General features: G+C 42.8%; 1 protein-coding gene across 1 annotated transcript in view; it reads left to right on the top strand.

Annotated features, from left to right (window-relative positions):
• KCTD8 (potassium channel tetramerization domain containing 8) overlaps positions 1-6,053 on the top strand; it is a 51,621-nt gene extending 45,568 nt beyond the window's left edge. Inside the window, exon 2 of the mRNA XM_033160784.1 lies at positions 4,113-6,053. Coding sequence (XP_033016675.1) covers positions 4,113-4,573 — 461 coding nt within the window. The 3' untranslated portion in view covers positions 4,574-6,053. The remainder of the gene's footprint in view (positions 1-4,112) is intronic.
• Positions 6,054-17,118: the final 11,065 nt, after the last annotated feature.

The following is a 17,118-nucleotide window of genomic DNA, read 5'->3' as shown; positions in this document are numbered from 1 at the left end:
AATAGTATCCAAATGTAGGCAGGAACCTGCTCCTTCATCTCAGGAGCCAGCATGCAAAAATTGTTTATGATATCACAAGAGGTGCCCAAATGCATAGAGATCAGACAAAGAGACAAGCAATACTCCAAAATGCATTTTATTTCCTGATATTACAGTATTAATGACCCTGGTGTCTAGGAGCCTGCTGTATGGATATGAGTTCTGTTCAGACCTTTGGTGCTGCAGTTGTGGGTAGTGACAGAATTCATGATTCTACTCCTACATCCAGGCACTGAAATCCCCAAATATACAGTATAATGTGTACAGGATTTATATTACATACAGCAGAGCTATGATATAGTAAATGGGGGTTGAGCTGATGGATTAAAGCCTGATTTAAAGCTGTGTTCTTCAAATTGGGAACATACTTCATTTGATTTGTAACCAGGATTGGTGATGACCACCATGTGGAATGCCAAAAAGGAGTGCTTATTTATTATATTTTTATCTCTTCCTCCAAAGAGCTCAGGGTCACGTACATTATTCTCCTTGCCCTTCAGAACCCTGTGAGGCATTTTAGTGGTTGAGGCTGAATGAAGCTCATGCAGTAACCTTTGTGGCTGAGTGATGATTTGAACTCTAGGGCTCCTACAGACACCACCCCACCCAACAATTGTGGTGATTTCTGCTTATAATACTATTAGTGCAGTCATATGTGATCCTACCATTTGGACCTGCAAAGGTTTTGGGGCAGTCACACAGCTTCACTCCCAATCAGTTCACATCCTGCAACTTCCTGCTGAAATTCCGTAACTTTTTATGTTCTGATTTATTTTCGTCCTGCTTTTATTGTATTAGAGCCCCTCCAGACAGCAATAATGTAGTAGCATTGGGAAGCATCACAGAAAATACTAAAGCAGAATGAATCCACCACAAATACACTATTATTGTGGCAGAATACTGTACATCCACAATAAAACACCAGTCTGGAAAGGTCCCTAGTCTCTCAAGTCTAAGTCTAAAACTGTAATCACAGCACCACAACTGGGAAATCCCTCTCACTTATCATAAAAGTTGTGTGGGTAAGTCTAGCTCAGTTCCCTTGTTAAACCAGGAAGAATCCACGATTCCCAGAAGTTTGGAAGCATTGCTTTAGATGAATGGCTTATCACTTAGAGACATAGAGTCCTGTTCTGAATGATAAATTGCTTCATTCATTTCAAGTCACTACATAACCGGTCACACACCATTGAGCTCAATGCTATTAAAGGGTAATTTCCCTTATGGGAATTGCAGTCACTACAACAGAATTCTACACAGCAAAACCCTTTTATCCCTAAGTAGATAAAGGAATTTAAAATCAAAGGCAACTTCCAGTTTCAACTACAATCACACAGCTGGCCCTCATTTTAAAATGCCCACAGTCCCAAGAACATAATCATATGCCTGAAAAACTTTAGCATTTACACAAAACTGCCAAATCTAATTATGAAAGTCATCTGTTTTCCACTCAAGGAAGTGAGATGGCACCACCACCAATGCTAATACCACCAGAGAACTGTAATTATTCTGAGAAACTGCCCCCCCACTTAACATTATTTGTAGTCAAACCTAATGAAATAAATCAAGACAATATTTTGCCTTTGTTAGCCCTGGTCAGACTCATCACTATGTTTGATTTTCTCAGTTTCCCCTTGTTTTTGTTCTCAAACCTATTAAAGGGCTAATTATCACTACAGCAACATTTGTCTTGTGACCTACATTATAGATAGGGTTACTTTGAGGTTTCTCTTACAACTCCCAGTTATTCTGTGCAATCCTCTTTCAGTCAAATGCCTTCTGAGTGGAAACCCCTGCGTGTTCATCCAGAGTTGAACATGTTTCAAAAGATGTAGCGAACTCCAGGTATTTAGGACACCCTCATTCCTTGTAGAAGGATGCATGGAGAGCTCCGTGGACTGCCACTTCTTCCCGCCGCCCCCCCCCGGTCATATCATGCAGAAGAACCTGGCAGGTAACAGGAGGTCTGTACTGGCCTCCCATGTCCCCATCCAGTTCTCCCCCCCCCTGTGTTGCTCAAGTTGCTCGATATCTAGATTGTAGCAGCTCTGCACTTCTCCTACAGAGAAGGCAGACTGGATGGAAACACAGAAAGCACACGTAGACCTCCCAGTTCCTGGAATGTTCTTCCTCATGATGCTTCTGCACAGGCTGAGGTAGGGAGAGGGAAGAAACTAGGGCTCTTTTGAGCCTCATTGAATTAAGTAGGGCTTGCTTGCACTGCTTACCGAAAAACACCCTCCCCATCATTCTCACATACCGGTAGTACCCAACCTCCCATTTCAGCATAAGGTAGCCAACAAGTCTTCTCACCTCCATTCCCACTGCACCCCCACCCCCAGCAAAGCTCTCTCTCCCTTTTTATCAAAGGGAGGGAGCAAGGGCAAGCAAGCAAAAAGATAGGTAAGGTAAAGGGACCCCAGACCATCAGGTCCAGTCGTGTCCGACTCTGGGGTTGCGGAGCTCATCTCGCTCTATAGGCCGAGGGAGCCGGCGTTTGTCCGCAGACAGCTTCCGGGTCATGTGGCCAGCATGACAAAGCCACTTTCTGGCGAACTAGAGCAGCGCACAGAAACGCCGTTTACCTTCCCGCTAGAGTGGTCCCTATTTATCTACTTGCACTTTGACGTGCTTTCGAACTGCTAGGTGGGCAGGAGCTGGGACCAAACAACGGGAGCTCACCCCGTGGCAGGGATTCGAACCACCGACCTTCAGATCAGCAAGCCCTAGACTCTGTGGTTTAACCCACAGTGCCACCTGGGTCCCTTAAGCAAAAAGATAGTCTCAAACAAACAAACAAACCCCTTCATTTTTGATATGGAGGAAAGCTATTTAGGGGAAACCAACAACATAAACACCACCAGAAAACAAAAACAAAAACTCTACCCCCTCTTTTTTTCACTGGCGGGTGGGTGAGTGAGGGAAGAAATAAGTGCTTTCCAGTTCTTTGTTTACGTTCTTTGTGTGCATGCACACGAAAGCTCATACCAAGAACAAACTTAGTTGGTCTCTAAGGTGCTACTGGAAGGAATTTTTATTATTTTTTATTTTGTTTTGACTATGGCAGACCAACACGGCAACCTACATGTATCCTCCTGGATTGTTAGCAGGCTCTAAGTGGAAAGATACTGGTGAAATTGAAAGAGTTTGCTGGTTTGTGTGAGAGCTTATCATCATTTCTTATTGGTTAGGAGGGAGGAGGGAGGAGCAAACAAAGCTGGAGGTACAGTGCCTGCAAATTATCTGTGAAGTTCAGTTCAGCTGTCAAGCCTCCACCTTTTGTTCACTGGCAGATAACGATGCTATTTCAATATCGGTATTCAACAATATGGTGATTTATCGTACAGCCCTAGTAGCTAGTGGCCGGCTTCAGATATTGTTGAAGGAAAAGGATTATCTGGACCAATTTCAGTCTGACTTCAGGCCTAAATTCAGAGCCAAAGTGGCCTTGATGCACTGAGTGCTGACCTGTAGGACTGTTACCAGAGAGAGGCATTAATTCAAGGAAGGATCAGAGGGATGAACATTCAAAGCCTAGCGGTCGCAGAGCTCACTGGCTGACTAATCACTTTCAGAGTTGCTATAAAAATAACATTGGGAGCAGTGCTATTTTTCTAGAAAAATAGGTGCCGGAACTCACCACGAACACCTCCCTTGTTCTCTTATAATGGCAATGGCACCCACCGGACAGGTGGCTGGAAAAAAGAGCCCTGATTGGAAGGAGAACTGTGTTCACTCTGAACTCTTTGGCTAAAGGCAGGATTTTTTAAAATATATAATGGGTAGTCAGCGTTAAATTTTACCCAGAGTAGACAGATCAAAATTAATCAACAGGCTGAGTTAGGGCCATTAATTTCAGTGGGTATACTGTGAATACTGCTCAATGTAATATTAAGGAGTATGGTTTCCCCCCTAAATTTTCACCCTTCTTTTTGGCCCAACAAGCCTACAAGTTAGCCCACAGTAAGAAAACACAAATCAGTCTGTAAACAGTCCTATTGTTTATGGATTATTTATTTAGTTATTTCATTGCCTATTCATACTTTTTCTCTCCCCACTCCTCCTTTTATTAGGACCACCACAGAAGACAGTGTCTCCCAAACAAGACCACGAAGATAAGAAGCACGAAAAAGTTGCAGACAAAGGAAGTGAGAGTGGGACGTCCTGCAATGAGTTGTCCACCTCTAGTTGCGACAGCCACTCTGAGGCCAGCACTCCCCAAGAAAACGCTGCCAGCGCTCAGCAATCTACAGGGCACCAGCCAAATACTCTAACATTGGATCGGCCCTCTAAGAAAGGCGCAGCACAGTGGATGCCTCCAGCAGACAAACGCAGGAACAGCGAACTTTTTCAGACACTCATTAGCAAGTCCAGAGAAACAAACCTGTCCAAAAGGAAGGTATGTGAGAAGCTAAGTGTTGAAGAAGAGATGAAAAAGTGTATTCAGGATTTTAAACAAATCAATATTCCGGATTATTTTCCTGAACGGAAACGCCCATGGCAATCTGAACTGTTACAAAAATATGGGCTATAGTTTTTTCAGTATTTTATGACTTGTCGGTGGTGCATTTGATGTATATTAAGTTGCCAGTTTATACTGATGTAGTTCTTTTTGATCTACTCATTGGAGTGATTCCTGCTGCTTATTTCTTTCTGTGAACTGGATGTTGGGTAGGACATGGGTTTACCTTTTTTCCCCTTTTTCAAAAAAGGAAGTAATAAAATGAAACTAAAGCATTATGGATTCTTTTATAATAGTTTAAAACGTGCATGATGAGGAAATTTTGGTTTTCAAACTTCACATTTGTGAAAGAAATATATCATGAGATCATTCATCATCCACAATAGCAGTGATACAAAATTCCACTGGATGAAGAAGAATGGGGCTTATGATAACAGAATTAAACATGAACACTATTTAAAATGTTAATGCAATAAAGCAAATGTCTATTTTGCATGAGCACAATAGTTGACAAGTAGATCACAAAAGAGCAAGAGGTTTGTCTGCTTGGATAAATATTTTGTTCAATGCCAAGACGATCAGTGTAAAATGTCTTTGGAATTGAACTTTGTGAGGATTTGTGTGTGGCTGTGTGTTCGTTTTGTAAGGATGGTGTAAATATGCCTTATACTGTTTTATGATTGCACCAACACACATCTATTAATGTTTGTCAGGACTATTTCTGTGAAATGCAAAACCAGATTGTGAAAACTGGTTTCATGGTCTGAAAAGTTTCTGTTTTCATGTTAGCCAACAAAACTGGAAAAATAAAAAAGACCTAAACATATTTATTAAAAGGGGCCTACTGTTAAGATTTTTATTTATTTATTACTCTTACGTTATTATTAGTCTTTTGTCTGCATCTTCAAGTAATTTTAAGGAGAGTTTCTGCAGCGTTCTCATTATGCTCCTACTCTGCTTCCAAATTGCAAGCAACACATTTCAGCCGAAAATGAATAATGCTTGGGGTATGTGAGTTTTAATTAAAATGTTCAATAGAGATTCAACATGATGGGGGGGGGAACAATGTTATTGATTACTGTTCAGTACTGTAGCGATAAAATCTCAACCAAGAGCACACAATGAGAATTTGAGTTGACAAGGAGAATATTACTTCTGACAACTGTTGTGAAATTACTGTTAAAATACTAAATTTAAGATGTCGTTAACAAGGTACACCAGACCAAAGGAACTATTTTCCCAGTACACATAAGCTAATATTCATCCATAATGACACAAAAATAACCTGATCAAAAACAGGCACGCTTGGGATGAATGAAGAATTTGCAGAGACTTATGAAATATTGTTGAGTATTAGATTTTTATATATACAAGCAATTTGTCTTCTTTTGTCTGATGCTTTTCTTTACAGTAGTAACAGCATCTCGGCTAATTTGACAAAGTGGATCACATCTGTAAGGGTTGCTTGGTGCCCCAGGTCTATACTGAATAATCTTCAGGCATTCAAATCTTGTAACTCAATTCATTCACTGAATAAATTTGTTTCAAAGCGCGCTGTTTCTATTTGGGTCAGTTCACACATCACAGTGACTCCCATGTGCTTATTTCAGGAAGATGTTTGTTGGTCAGTGTTGTTTGCGTGATTTCCAGGGACTGAGTATTGCAGGACCCTATCTACAAAGAGATGCTAGAAATCATGAGCAGGGGCTAGCTGCATGCTGGTGGTCTTGTTTGGTCTCAGGCTGGTTGGGTGGGTCCACTATGATGTGTGAATTAGCCTGTTCATTTTATTCATTGACTTCTGATATTTTTGCACCACCTTTCCATATAAGGTGACGGGAGGGAAAACTTCATGTAGAAAAAGCTCCTCATTTGTTAAGATGGATGTGATTGAAGTGTGGGTGTGGGTGTGTGGGTGTGGGTATAGGCACAGGATGGTGGAAAATAGGTCTTTGCAATGTGAGAATAAGGATGGTGGAGCAGCTTCCCTCATGCCTCTTTTAAGACAGAAGGTTTTGGGTTTTTTGCTAGTGTTGGGCACAACCCTCACAACCCACCTGGAGCTAGTGGTGAACGCAATGCAAATGGCTGCTAGTCCAACGAACCAGCAGTGATCGGTGTTGTCAAGCTGAGATGGATGCTGAGATTGACACAATTTGGGTTTGTGTGTGTGTGACCATGATGCCAAACCTCCATCGTGGTAAGTACTTTTTTCCTCGGGGCATTTCTTCCTCCAACTTTGTGTGGCTGTTCAGTCACTAGGAAAAGAAAATTCTCAAAGCACCCCATCATAGAAAACGGAAGAAAGCAGTGAAAAATGAACCACATGGTTATTAATTTTCTTTCCCCTTCCCATTTTTCTATGCTTTCCTGGGATGATTCTTTAAAGTGGACAGTTCATTTAATAAATACTGTGTATATATATATATATATTAGTAGCTTTTCCACTAAAATAAGTTCTCAAAAAGTGACTGTGGCGTTCACCCAAACTTCAGAGTGGCATAGAAGGTGTTAAAAGGGAATAACCAGTAAGAACCTTGAGGGGGCGGAGTTATGTGGGCTATATAAACCCCTCCCGGGGAAGGAAGGGGGTCTTAGTTCTTTGGTCTGGGGTTCGTTGGGTCTTTGGTTCTTTAGCCTTTAGGCTTGTCGTTGGTCTTTAGCTAGGGGGCTTGTTGTGGGTATTGAGAGCCTGGTAGAAGGGTGGCAAGGGAAGGAGTAGGAGCAGGGGTGGGAGAATTCGTTGGGCACTGTTGTTAACAAGAACACAACCAAGAAAGTATTGTTTATTCAGAAACCACATGCTTATGTACTAAACTTCAAATAAAACAGTTTTGTTCCAATATTCTCCTTGACTGAACTGAGTGAAGTAAATACCAGACAAACTGGTTGGTGGCAGCGGTTAATTAATAAAGTGGTGAGTGCAGGTATCAACGGACCGTTAAACGTCTGGGGGACCTGTGCAGGTTGAGCGAACCGCCACAGTGACTTTTCAGGAACATGATATAAAGCTATGAGAAAACAACAAAAGCGACATCTACGAAAAGAGCACAAATGAAGATGCTTTGCATATAGAAATGTTTCTTCTTGGCAGCAGAAAGAAAACTGGCAAACAATCTTGGCAAGCAGTCTCTGGGGGAGGGGCACCACAGAACAGGATTATACTCTGTGTTTAAACCAATCTCTGTCACCTCTGAAAGAGAAGCAGGAGCTTTCCCTCAGGACTTGGGAAAAGATGTACAGGAAGCAGCATTCTGGAAGGTAGGAGTGGGAAACATGCAAAACCCTTGGTTTTTATTGGCGTCCTATTCAGAATGGGGGCAGTAGTCCAACAAATTTTGGAGGGATACAGGTTCCCATTTCTGCCCTAAGATATGCAAGGAATCCAGCCTTTAAATGTGACAACCAGCACCCCAAAGCTAAGAAACAGCAAGTAACAACTGTGTGTTCTCCAAGGGAACAGTCACAGCATTCTGCAGAATATAGAAGCATTTCTGCTACCACCCTGAAAATAAATAAATACACACACTTACAATTTTGATCATAGACATGTATGTTTGCCTTATTACAACCTCTTCACACAGTTAATGTTCCCAAAAGGAGATGAAAAGTCTGCCTCTGTATCAAACTATATTGCAATCCATCAATTGGTACAGAGCCAAACCTAGGTCCTCTGAAGCAGCAATGCTTGATCTGCTAATCTTTTCTCCTTCCTAGCAGTCTATCTGTTGCTTTGAGCCTTATGTTCCTATATCATTTCCTAACCACTGGGATATTTATGGAAGTCTCTGGCATCCAACCGTATCATGGAGGAATTGCAAACAGCAAGCCAAGAGACTGCTTCCAAAACGCCACACGTCTCTTTCGGCTGCTTTTCCTGTCCCGATGAAACTAGGGTGTTTCGTTCATTGCCAAATAGTAAGACATCGCTCTGCATTTGAAGATGAAACCTGCCCCACGAGGGCTTGCTGAGGTCTTAAAAAAAAAAGCATTTCCACCAGATTTGCTTTGCACTAAAATTCACACCCACAAAAATGCTGTTTGATGTGAAAGCCTTGCTTTTGTTGCTTGCAATGAAGACACCCAAGTCCCGCAATGCTCAGAGAAGCAGTGCCCAGCTCTTGCCAACATTGACAGCATGGTAAGCTCCAAATCAGAAAATCATCTATATAATTAAGGGTTGGGTTTTGAAACTTGCATCTTTATATCTCAATGAACAACAAGAGTCTGCTCGGGACATTAGTATCCCATTATTGGTTCATAATGTGTTGCCATCACTGTTTTCCAGATTAAATTACCTTTATAATGACTACTGACTTCCAACAGCTTATCCCATAGCAACGTGGCACAAGGGAAGCACTGTCTATGAGAGGCAGCATTTATGCCTCATAACAGGCATAAAGCCCCAAATAGTGCATACAATATTGAGCATACTTTGAAGGCAAAGTCTGCACCCATTGCAACAGATGTTTTCTTTCCTGGTGACCAGCAAGAACAAACTCAGTACTTATATTATAAATTTATTGTTTGTTATGCGATGTATCTGTGCTTTTACTCTGCGCCAGCCACAGCTTAACCTACCTCACAGTCTTGTCATAAGGATAAAACGAGGCTGAGAACTATGGAGGAATGGTTGAATGTAAATGCAAAAAATAAAATTTGCCCAGTATAATACTTGTCTGTTCATTACAAGATATTGTTTGCATGTAAAGGACCCCTGACAGTTAAGTCCAGTTGCGAACGGCACTGGGGTTGCGGCGCTCATCTTGCTTTACTGGACGAGGGAGCTGACGTTGTTTTTTTCCAGGTCATGTGGCCAACATGACTAAGCCACTTCTGGCGAAACCAGAGCAGCACATGGAAACGCCGTTTACCTTCCCGCTGGAGTGGTACCTATTTATCTACTTGCACTTTGATGTGCTTTTGAACTGCTAGGTGGGCAGGAGCTGGGACTGAGCAACAGGGGCTCACCCCATTGCAGGGATTCGAACCGCCGACCTTCCAATTGGCAAGCCCTAGGCTCAGTGGTTTAGACCACAGCGCCACCCGCATCCCTGTTACTTGCATGTGTTGAAGAGCTATTACTAAGAGAGTACCTGATGCACACACACACACACACACAACCCCTAGCTATCATTAATAGCATTTGTTACATGAAACACCAAATGAGTGCACTTTAAGACAACCAGTTATGTCCACGTTGAAAATAAGTTATGCTCTCTTTGGTCTCAACTGTGCACAAATAAGCCTAAAGTGGTTGATAAAGGATTGCTAAAATCTGGATAATTTTACATGGTCAGATAACAAGCCATTATGTTCCATATTCAAGATTGAAGCCCATAGGAGATCATTCTATGGAATGTCAGGAGTAACTGTACCTGTCAAGGAAGCACTATTAGGTCGCAGAAAGTCAATTGATACTTTTTTACTCTTTAAAAGGCAATCTCCTGGGTTTGATTTCCTCCCTGGTATGTGCAGTGGGGAGACCTGATCTTGCACATTTTTTTTTCTTGTTTACATTTGACCCTCAGTTGCCCAACAAGTGGATATGATGTTTATGCAGGACTGCCTACTCAAGACTGGTAGCTGTTCTCCAAGCTGGCAATTTCCTCTTGACTTGCTCAGATTAAACTTCTGTTTGTTCTCATCCATCCCAGAACTGCCTTTGGGCATTGGTTCAGATCTTCAGCAGCCTTCTTGGAACCCAAAGATGAAAATGAAAGGTAGAACTGAGTGTCACCCATCTACCCATTGGCAATGCCACAGCCCAGACTCTTAAATTACTTCTCCTAGTGGTTTCATGTAGATATTGAATAGCAAAGCCCTGTGGAACCCCAACAGCATGAACACTCCAACAGATCCTGCTTCTCCATTAGGTTTTCAGAGAAGCCCCAAAGTCCATCTTAGGTTCAGCACAGAACAAGACATGTCTCTCTAGCTTTTGTCTCCCTCACGCAACAACTCTGGCTATTGTTCTTCTACCTACCAGTCAGGTGAGATGGGTGAGGGAAAGACCCACCCATTTGCTCTTTTGAGATGCGGATGTGGGGTACTTAAGCCACATGTTTTTGTTTTCTTAACGTTTTTAAAAATGTAATTAAAAAATGCATTTGAAAAATATCAAAAGGAGATAAGTTCCAGTTACACTGAGCCAACCAGCCCTCCTTCCCAATAACGTAATCTCACAATCTGATTTTCTACCTCCAATATTTGTGTTTAGCACCAGAGTGCTAAGTTTGGAGATAAGCCTACCTGCTCTTTAAGAGTGAAATTCAGCCTTTCTTCCCACCTCAGTACTTAAGTGGTAGAAGTGACAAATAGCACCTGATCCTTTGTGCAGAATAATTGTACAAAGTTAATTCAGCATTTCCAGCCATCCCTAGCCTGCTGCTAGAGTAGGACTGTGAGGAGAAATGCTGACTTTGACTTTTCCCAGAATAATCTGTACAAAGTGAAGGCCTACACCAGCAGTGTGGTGAGGAAGAAGAAGAAGAGTTTGGATTTGATATCCCGCTTTGTCACTACCCGAAGGAGTCTCAAAGCGGCTAACATTCTCCTTTCCCTTCCTCCCCCACAATAAACACTCTGTGAGGTGAGTGGGGCTGAGAGACTTCAGAAAGAAGTGTGACTAGCCCAAGTTCACCCAGCAGCTGCATGTGGAGGAGCGGAGACGCGAACCCGGTCCCCCAGATTATGAGTCTACCACTCTTAACAACTACACCACACTGGCTAGGAAGGCTAATTGCGAGTGTTTCCATTTGCGTTTGTGTGTGCGCACTCTGGCCCAAAACCTTGTGTGGAGACCTCTTCAAAGTGTTTGTATTTCTAAAAACGTTTTAAAATTTTAAAAAAATACATAAAATTTTGAAAGTATTTGCAAATCCCATTAAAGCTAACCCAAGCTTGGATTTTTTTTCCTGTACCTTGCATCCTTAGAAGAAATACTCTGGATCTGGTTTATCACCAGACAAAAGTTATTACATTAAAGTTTGATTGCGGAGCCATTACAAGAAGAGGTACAACTTGGAAGGCCTGCCCACGATGCCTGCCGTTCATAGCAGCAAATAGAGAATTCAGGTGTTCATGATGGCCCCAAACTGAGTCAAATGAGGTCTCCATGGGTGCAAAATTGTTTTCATTTCTGTGACGGTAGTAGCGCTTTGAGAATCAGGTTTATTATTAAAAGGAAGAGAAATAACTTTTCCTTGTATATAAAGTCTTTTTGTCATTTTTTTTTAAAAATCCAGCATTAAATATGCTTTTGCCAGCCATTTCTTTGACACACGCAATTATTTCAGCATGGAAAACTATCTCAGCTTTCATATTTCCTATCATGTTAGGCAATAAGGAACTTTCTGAAAGTGCCCATTTCCTCTTTTTTTTTTTACATCAAGTAATTAATTATATTTTAGATTCAGATAACAGTATCAGTAAAGAATTGCCCAGCTAGTGCTGTGTATTGGAATAATCATAATGCAAAATGAAAATGACACAGACACGGGAAAAACCACAAACAATCAATTTGCAAATGATTGTTTTGCAGACACTGTGATCTGGAATTTAAATTATATTTCAGATGAGATATCCAAATCATCACATTACAAATATATATATATATATATATAAAGTCTAGACTTGGAAAAGCATCCAGGGAAACACTACCTAGCCTTCTTTTCAGTGGATGATGGATTTATTTTTAATTCTTTGTAATTAACACAAGATTTGATATGAATCTGATTATTGTTTCCCTCTGTTTTAGAAGTTTGAGTAAGTCATGGCTTGGGAACGTTTGGTTCTCCAGATGTTGCTGGAATGCTACTCTCACCATCCCTTGGCCATTGACCAAGCTGGTTAGGGCTGATGGGAGTTGGAGTTCAACAACATCTGATGGACCACAGTTTCCCCATCCTTGGTATAAGTCCTCCAATGGGCTCGTCGTATACATTTACGCACGTTTCCCAGTACATTTTCAAGCACAAGTGTTGGTGCTGCCCTAAATGGTCTTGGCCTGGTATCCCTGAAGGAGCGCCTCCACCCCCATCATTCAGCCTAGACACTGAGGTCCAGCTCTGAGGGCCTTCTGGTGGTTCCCTCTTTGCGAGTACAGTGGTACCCCGCTAGACGAATGCTTCGCTAGACGAAAAACTCGCTAGACGAAAGCATTCGTCTAGCGGGAGGCTGCCCCGCTAGACGAAAAAGTCTATGGGGCTGCCTCGCAAGACGAAAAAATTTCGTCTTTTTTTTTTTTCGTTTTGCGGAGCGCGGCTCCCATTGCCGCTCCGCAAGACGAAAACCCCGCTAGACGAAAATTTTCGCGGGACGAATTATTTTCGTCTAGCGGGGCACCACTGTAATGAGGTTACAGGGAACCAGGCATAGAGCTTTTGCAGTAGTGGGACGCACCCTGAGGAATGCCCTCCCATCAGATGTCAAAAAGATAGGCAGCCCTATGTATGGAAGTTTTTTAAAAAAATGTTTAATGCTTTATTGTGCTTTTATATTTGTTGGAAGCTGCTGGGGCAACCCAGTCAGATAGACAGGGTACAAATAATAAAATTACTGTTGTTGTGGCTTCCTTCAGTTTTAGTCTAAATACAGGGGCAATATATAGGTTGAAATGGGCCATTTAAACAGTCAACACAGCAGATTCATCATCCATGGTATTTAGCCCAGCTCACACTCTGCATTGTGGTCATGGGGTTGATGAAGTGTTCCCCCTAAGACAGATACCAGCTTCTTAAAAGGAAATAAATATTCATTCCTGAGGTACATTAATGCATCTCAAGAAACACCATCTTAAGGGCTGTAGTAGATTTAGGAAGGAACACTGCAACACAGGAAGCTGTCTTATGACAAGTCAGGTCATTGGTCCATTTAGTTACTGTCTACACAGACTGGTGGCAGCTCTCCATTGGGTGACATTCCCAACCCTAGCTTGAGATGCCGAGAAGAGAACCTGGGACCCTCTGTATGCAAATCAGATTACCTGCGATGGCCCCTCCTCCAAATATTATCTTCCAGTTCACCAGTAGGCTTTGTTGTACAGTACGATTGCTTATTATTGGAGGCTGGCAGGCTTGCTAGTTCCATAGCTTCTCGCTAATACCCAATCCCTTGGACAGTGGCAGATCTACATTTTTGTGGCCCTGAAGCTTGAACTGTCATGGGGGCCCCTTTGCAACCAGCAACATGGCCTGAGTAACCACTCTTCTCTTCTTCAGTGGTGCTGTTTACAATAACCTTTAATACACCTGTGCTACCAACTCTCAAACTTTGGGATTTTTGAAATATATACAACAAAGAATTGATCGATTTGAATCATGCCACTCAAATTGGGTCTGCTAAAGTCACTTCTGAGGCTCTTCTGGAATTAAATTAGGGGCCCTGATGCTTAAGTTTCAATGGTTTCATAGTAGATGCCTTTGTAGCTGCCCCATGGCTTGGTGAGGGGGAGGAGAGAATACCCAGTACCATCAGAGCTGGCATGTTAAGCGAGTCTTGCCCAGGATCTCTGATCCTTTCTCGCACAAGCCCGCCTTCAACCACATATGGTTGAAATGTTAGGTGATAACGCCGAGGCCGGTGCCTCCTCACAACGCAGCGTCACCCGGTATTCATCACTCTGGTGTCCCGTCACGCTGATGTGACCCATTTCCAAGGACAGGAACACACGGCTAGCAGAGTCCAAACAGAAGCTGAGCCTTGAGGTGTAACATCTAAGCCTAAATTATTGTGCACAAAATCAAATGTAACAGAACAAAGAAAGCATGGCTTCTCCCTCTGTCTTTCATCCTTGGAGAGAGAACTGCAAAAACAATAGTTATACAGAGCAGAAACAGCGTATCTCCCTTTCCGCTCACAAAACTCCAATAATCTGTTCTGGAATGTAAACAGACATGTGACATGTAAGAATCCCACACTTCTGTCTGCAACACGGGAGGAATGGGATTCCCGACATGAAATTGTGCAAGTCAAATGTGCATAACATGCATTGGGAAGATGGCTGAAATAATGTTTATGATGTTCTCGGAACACTCAAAAAAAGACCCTAGAAGGGCTAAGCGCCGTCGTTCTCCTGGTATCCATGGGCAATGCTTTTGCCTCTAATAAGAAATTTGCCATCTGGGATTCAGCACAGCTAGAAAAGGGCTGCAAGACACCAATTAAACCTGAACTAATCTCCTAAGGCCAGCGGGCTTCAAATTAACCCTTTGCCTCAATGCTTGCCCTGATGTGGCATTGCGCTCCCAGCTGCCCCCCCTCCATCCAAACAGACCCAACTACTTCATGCCAAAGCAAACAAACACAGAGCAAAAGGAACCCACACAGCCCTTCCCACGCTGCATTATCAGTCCACTAAATCCTTCCCTGCAGAAGGAAGATAAATAAGAGAGCTGGAGAAAACAAAAAGTAATTCAGGCAGAGGGCTCAGGAAGCTTAAATACTATCTTGGCTGTGCTCAGCAGTCCTTGTTGGAATCAATTCACATAACACCTCAGGCCGTAACCTCTGGTGAACCAAACATGCTCCAAACAAGCAATAGCTAACAGTTTTAATTTCTCTCCCAAGCTAGGCAAACAATGGCTACATCGTGCACACCATATATTTAAAATACACCCCCCCCCCAGCAAAAGAATCCTGGGAAGTGTAGTTTCATGCCACAATTTCCAGCACCATTACACTACAGCTCCCATGATTCTTTTTTTGGTGGGGAGGGGGAGAACGTGCTTTAGATGCATGGGGTATGCAAAATAGCATGCCCTCCAAGTGTCCCGATTTTCCAGGGACAGTCCCGGAATTACCGAAGCCATCCTGGTAATGTACCTATGATTTGATCATGGAATGTCTCTCTGAGAAGCACATTACCACTCCTTCCTTGGAGGCTTTTAAGCAGAAGTTGGATGGCCATCTGTCATGGATGCTTTAGTTGAGATTCCTGCATTGCAGGAGGTTGGGCAAGATGACCCTCGGGGTCCCTTCCAAACTCTACAATTCCATGTTTCTATGGTATAGAATAATTAAATAAAACAAACAGTCCACCCCACCCGGATATTGCAGGTTTGGCTACAGAAGTAGTGGCACCAACACCTTGACCATCAGAGGTAGAGGGAAGATCCGAAATGAGAGTCACCATTGGAACTGAGTGTCTCAATGACTTGGGCTATTTCTGGCTAACTATTTGCGAGTCAACAGCTCTGCAACATCAATACAGTAGAAAGACCAGTGGAAAATGAGGGCAGTGGATTTTATGTTCTCACCTTGATGCACAGTGCGTCAATAATGACTGCCAAGATTCCATCAGCATTTTAAGGAATAATGCATAGATGTGCATCTAATAAATTTCCAAAAATTCTTAATATTGCTGACACATTTATTAAGATGTTGTCTTATTTTTCATCTACTGCTAATGACTATTTCATCTACGGCTAAATGACCATCTGATTATAGTCAAAACAAAATAAAATAAAAAATTCCTTCCAATAGCACTTTAGAGACCAGCTAAGTTAGTTCTTGGTATGAGCTTTCATGTGCATGCACACTTCTTCAGATACCTGAAGAATCTATGATACCTGAAGAATGTATCTGAAGAAGTGTGCATGCACACGAAAGCTCATACCAAGAACTAACTTAGTTGGTCTCTAAGGTGCTACTGGAAGGAATTTTTTATTTTGTTTTGCTTTGACTATGGCAGACCAACACGGCTACCTACCTGCATCTGATTATAGTTAGCTCATGCATGTGCATCAGGTGTTTTTTAATAATAATAATAATAATAATAATAATAATAATAATAATAATATATTTATATCCCGCCCATCTCGCTGAGTTTCCCAAGCCACTCTGGGTGGCTTCCAACAAAAGATTAAAAATACATTAAAACATCAGTCATTAAAAACTTCCCTTCAGATGTCTTCTAAACGTCAGGTGGTTGTTTGTTTCCTTGACATCTGATGGGAGGGCGTTCCACAGGGCGGGCGCCGCTACTGAGAAGGTCCACTGCTTGGTTCCCTGTAACCTCGCTTCTCACAGTGAGGGAACTGCCACTGGCGGAGGAAGAGGAGTGCGGGGGGAGCGTACTGCCCCTGGCAGCGCGATCCTGGTGGGGTGCCATCTTGGCTCTTCCCCCACCCACGCTGGGTGCCATGCCCCTGCAGGCAGTGTGCCAGGCCCCAAGGATGTGTGCCACGCCCCCGGGACGCACGCCAGCCCCACCCCTGCCTGCTCTCCGCCCTCCAGTGCTGAAGCATGAAGCTCCGCCACTGGGAACCACCAGAAGGCCCTCGGCGCTGGACCTCAGTGTCCGGGCAGAACGATGGGGGTGGAGACGCTCCTTCACTTAATTCTGAACCTTTTATTCCTGGAAGCTGTGGGTTGTACCCATCTAAACCAAATACCCAGAGTAGAATAAACAAAATGGGTGCACTTTATTGAGGTCAATTGATTTCAATAGACCTACTCTATGACTTACTTGGATACCGCTCAGCATGTTTGAAGCAACTCACAAGTAAAGCATTGTGTGTGAGGTAACATAACAGTTCAGCTTGTGTCCATTCATCAGTATGATGAACATGGATGTAGAGGGTCCCGCCCCTTCCGGCGGCGCCTGCGCACAGCCC

This window comes from Lacerta agilis, chromosome 9 (genome assembly GCF_009819535.1).
Source record: "Lacerta agilis isolate rLacAgi1 chromosome 9, rLacAgi1.pri, whole genome shotgun sequence".
In the NCBI taxonomy this organism is placed as follows: domain Eukaryota; kingdom Metazoa; phylum Chordata; class Lepidosauria; order Squamata; family Lacertidae; genus Lacerta; species Lacerta agilis.
This window is presented reverse-complemented; position numbering and strand designations above follow the sequence as displayed.